At 38.7% G+C, this 4,427-nt stretch overlaps 1 protein-coding gene across 1 annotated transcript; it reads right to left on the reverse strand.

Annotated features, from left to right (window-relative positions):
• Nucleotides 1-2,194: 2,194 nt before the first annotated feature.
• On the reverse strand, nucleotides 2,195-3,789 carry LOC104944025 (pyrethroid hydrolase Ces2e-like). Its single transcript, XM_010769490.1, has 4 exons — nucleotides 3,752-3,789; nucleotides 3,444-3,526; nucleotides 3,291-3,363; nucleotides 2,195-3,206 (listed from the first exon to the last, which is right to left on the reverse strand). The coding sequence occupies exons 1-4, from the start codon at nucleotides 3,787-3,789 to the stop codon at nucleotides 3,020-3,022; spliced, it is 381 nt and encodes a 126-aa protein (XP_010767792.1). The 3' UTR covers nucleotides 2,195-3,019.
• Between the last annotated feature and the right edge of the window lie 638 nt (nucleotides 3,790-4,427).

Here is a 4,427-nt window from a genome sequence, read left to right on the forward strand (position 1 = left end):
ACACACACACACACACACACACACACACACACCAATGACTTGTATATAGACTATTCTGCATCTGCATATCTATTGTGTTGCTCTGTTGGAGGAGTCTGTGACCTCAGATGTTCATTGTCATAACTACACTGTAGCTATGTACACATGACAATAAAAGCCTTGAATCTTGAGGAGTCAAGAAAAACAAAGAGTACTTATGTTCCAGATATCCTTTCTGTCTTGTGCTCTCACCTGCGATGAAGGAGACCCAGGCCTGCATCCCCCAGGAGAAAGAGAGCAGCAGGAGATGAAGCACCTTCACCAAATCTGATGGCTCCCCCTCTGCAGCCATGGTGTCACTCTGCAAAATACATACAATGTGTTAGAGCCAGTAACATGTCTTTGTTGCAGCAGGGGTATCAAACTCAAGGTCCGGGGATCAAATCCGGCCTGTGACTTCATTTTCTGTGGCCCCACAAGAGCTTGCAAAGAATATAATATGTTTATTATACGGTTACATGATGATTTAATGAAGCACGTTGCCCATAAACTACATGTCCAACAATGCATCTCAAATTTGACTTTTTTCTTCTAATTATGCCTTTTTCTTAGAATGTGCCCTTTTCTCAGAATTTGACTTTTTTTTTTTTTTTAAATGTCACTTCCTTTTTTGAAAATGTCAATTCTGTTTTTGACTTTTTTTCCAGCTTTTCCTTTGAAATCATTTGTGACATTCTTACTGAAGAGACTTGCAATTATTTGCCCCATACTTCTGCTTTCAGACGTAGTTAATTATGAAGTTATTACCCTATCCAATAATACTCCAATGCAGAGGCAATAATGTAATATAATACATTATGTTATACATATATTTATACATAAGTTAAAACCGGCCCTTTGAGTGCAACCATAATGCTGATGTGGCCCGCGATTAAATTGAGTTTGACACCCCTGGTCTGCAGTCTTTAATCTTCTTTGCAATGCTGTTTGTATAACTAAATCAAAAATATAACTCACTTGGCAACAATTAGTTGAATATCATCTTATTACATGAAGACAGCAAAAAAAAGAAATATTAACTACAGCATGAACTCTTATCCTAATTTGCTCTTTGGCAGAGATGTTTCACCTTTGGACATAGGGCTCTCGGGCACGATCGTCAGTGGCTGAAAGGTCAACTCGATTGAGGCGTAAGAAAATGCAAACAGGTAGCTTCCAGTCATAGACCTTTTAAAAGATATTTAAAGAAAATCAACTTCTCCATACCTGCTATCTAGACTAGCTTGCAGCCAGATCTGCATACAAGTGTTGCCACGGACTTTATCGTGCAAAGAAATAAGTAATCTACTTCACTTACCATGTGGATTTGCAGCAACATAGAGGAATAAAACAGACGTCAGAAAGAAGAAAGTTTGTTTTGCACGGAACATGGTCTCTGCTGGTTACACACTGCTTGATTCTGCAAACAGGAAGGACTTGCAAACCGTGAATGAAACCTCCAAAGAATCTGTCTCAACTTTGACAAGTTGAATCCTGAACTTATTAACCTATGACGTGCAACACAAGGCGTGACTCTGTCGCTTTTATATCAAAGCAATTGGTCATTTACATCAACAAAAAGACATCAAGACTTTCCGGACGGTTAAACAGGCCATAGTAACTCCAAGCATTTTCTCGTATAGGATATTTCACATCCTTCTTTCTGTTAAGCTATAACATGATACTACGCTAGTCTGTTCATGTTTGAGCTAGGCTTATACACACTTACTGTATCTAAAACTGTCATTTTAACCTTGCATGAGTGTAAGTACAGAAATGTTGTTTACACTACAGTGCAATGTCTCACACAAGCCACAGATGGCGCTCTCACATAACTGAATCCATAGAATCACTATTGCACCTGTCACATTATCTCTATCACTAGAGATAATGTGATATTTGGTATGACCTTGCAAAAGAAAGGCGATGAACTCTGCTCTAATGTTATTTTATGCCTTGCCACATTTTTTATTCACAAGAATCGAATCCTGAAGTCATCCAAACTGATTGTTTTCTTAAATGAGTTTCAATGTTACCTGAAATCCTTAAAAATACAAAAACGATCCAAAGCTCAATGTTTATTTCATATTCTGAAACAATTCCCCACTGATCCGAACTGAAACAGAACCGTACATATCTCCTTGTATTATGTATTTTATTTCTGTCTTGTTTGTTGTTGTATTTGTCCTTTTTTTTTTTACCCCTTTTATGAACATTACACTGTGAGCACTTTGAACAGTTTTATAGATGATGTCAACATGGTTTCTCCTAACAATCTTTTTTGCACTAATTGAATGTATGAAAAGAGTGTAATGTTTGAAACATTCCAAAACATTTTGTAAAATAAAAAATAAAAATAAAAGTTTGAAAAAAATGTGATTAGTTTACACAGCTGACTTAGCATACTTATTGCATAATGTGTCACCTCTCATGAACTCCCTGCATATCGTAATAATCAACTGTCTTTTCAACCACTAGAAGTAGAACAATAAAACCGTTCTTGCAACATGATTATCCAAATCCAAAACGTTTATACTGAAAGAGAACTCCTGTAACTTTCACATTGACTCAAGACTGTAGTTCTCAGTGCTCAAAATGCTCTGCAGTAGCACATGAACCATAATATTTAGGCATGTAGTTATAATATGTTTTTTCTTTTAATATATTTATGTACTGGGTTGAGAAGCCAAAAAAGTCTTACAATAACATAATCACAACGTACATCTTTTCCCAGAACTAGGTTTAGCGACTCCATATGCATAATAAACAGGTAATCAATTTGATTCCCATATTATAACAATATACATTTGAATCACATAGTGGCTCCTGGTTGTTCACATGAAACATACTGGTACATGATGAGGGTTCAACTCAGGAATGTGTAGTTTCAAATCCCAGATGAGTCTTATCAGTCTTGTCTTTTAATTTTTATTCTATGCCATGTCTTTTTATGCCATTGCAACACAAACATTTCACAAATTGGGAGGTGGCGGAGACTGTTCTACAGCTTGTTGCGCTCCATCTTCTCTTTGTGTTGTCGGATCTTTTCTGGGAGAGTCTGAGTCAGGAAGACAAACCGCTTCTCCCTTAGGTGCTGGCCAGCTACCTGCTCCTTTAAATCAATTGACAAGTATTCTTCTCCTGTGCCGTACTTTGGCCAGTGGGCCAGCCCATCCCCATTAGGAGACCTTAACAAACACACACAATCACAGTTATAAAAACAGTCTTATCTCCATGTGTGTATTATCTTGTAACAAAAGGTAAATTCCTACCCTGTGCGAGCAAAGTTGCTCCAGTAGCTCATCATTTTTCTGCTAAGCTGTTCCTCCTCCTCAGTGCATGGCTCTAAAATTGGGATAATCTGTTAAAACAACTTGCAGATCTCTGGTGATCTATTAAAATAGTGATTTGTATATTTCACTTACCGGGTAATGTGATATGGGTAGTTGTAAAGCACAATCCGAGAACTGTAAAGATCTCATACCCGGTAAGTGAAATATACAAATCACTATTTTAATAGATCACCAGAGANTATGCAAGCAAATAAATGTTTGGTTCATCTCTAGTGCATGCATGCAGACCATGGAATGAGAGAGAGATATGTCCCCATCAACAACATGTGAGAACATTGGAAAAGACATGTCTAACGGTCTCCCAGCATGTCGTGCACTCACTGGCTGTGGTTCAACAAGTAGTTTGTACAGAATAGGAAAGACAACGGCATTCACCAAACCCAAGACCCATCTCAGCGAGCTCAAAGATTTGGCCCATTTTGGACTCTGCCAGCTTGGAAGAGTCTTTGCCAGCCGCAAGAGAATTTGAGCTTCTGCTATATGTGTTAGGGTGTGTGGAAAAATACGACCCAAATGCAGAATGAGGAGGAAGCAGTTTCAAAAGGAAACAAAAAGGTGAGCTTTATTTCCCAAAAGCCAAACAAAACAAGAAGCCAGGTACAGGTACGAGGCACGAGGCAAAACAAGAATCCACAAACAGGTACGAGGTAGCGTCCAAACAAAGGTGACAGTGACCCACATGAAGGGGAACAGGAATGACAAATAATGAACCAACACTGAACACAGGAAGAGACAAGACTAAATACAGAGAGGGGTAATCACAAGACGAGAAACAGCCGGGCAGGGGAGGAGAAACACAAGGGCGACAGGTGAACACAATTAGACACACCAGGGAAACTAACGACAGGGGAAAAACACAGGAAGAAGGACCAGACAATATACACGGAGGAAAACACCCATAACCAGACATACAAAACTACAAACGTGACAAAATATGAGAATCCTGACAAAGAGGAACTTAGCGACGCACATAAAGAGGCAACATGGGGTCTGCGGCTGAAAAGAGAAACCTGAAAGTTATACATATGAGTTAAATCACTCAGTGAGGTGTTCTGT

This window comes from Notothenia coriiceps, unplaced genomic scaffold, assembly GCF_000735185.1.
Source record: "Notothenia coriiceps isolate Sejong01 unplaced genomic scaffold, NC01 NC01_scaffold00007371, whole genome shotgun sequence".
NCBI lineage: Eukaryota > Metazoa > Chordata > Actinopteri > Perciformes > Nototheniidae > Notothenia > Notothenia coriiceps.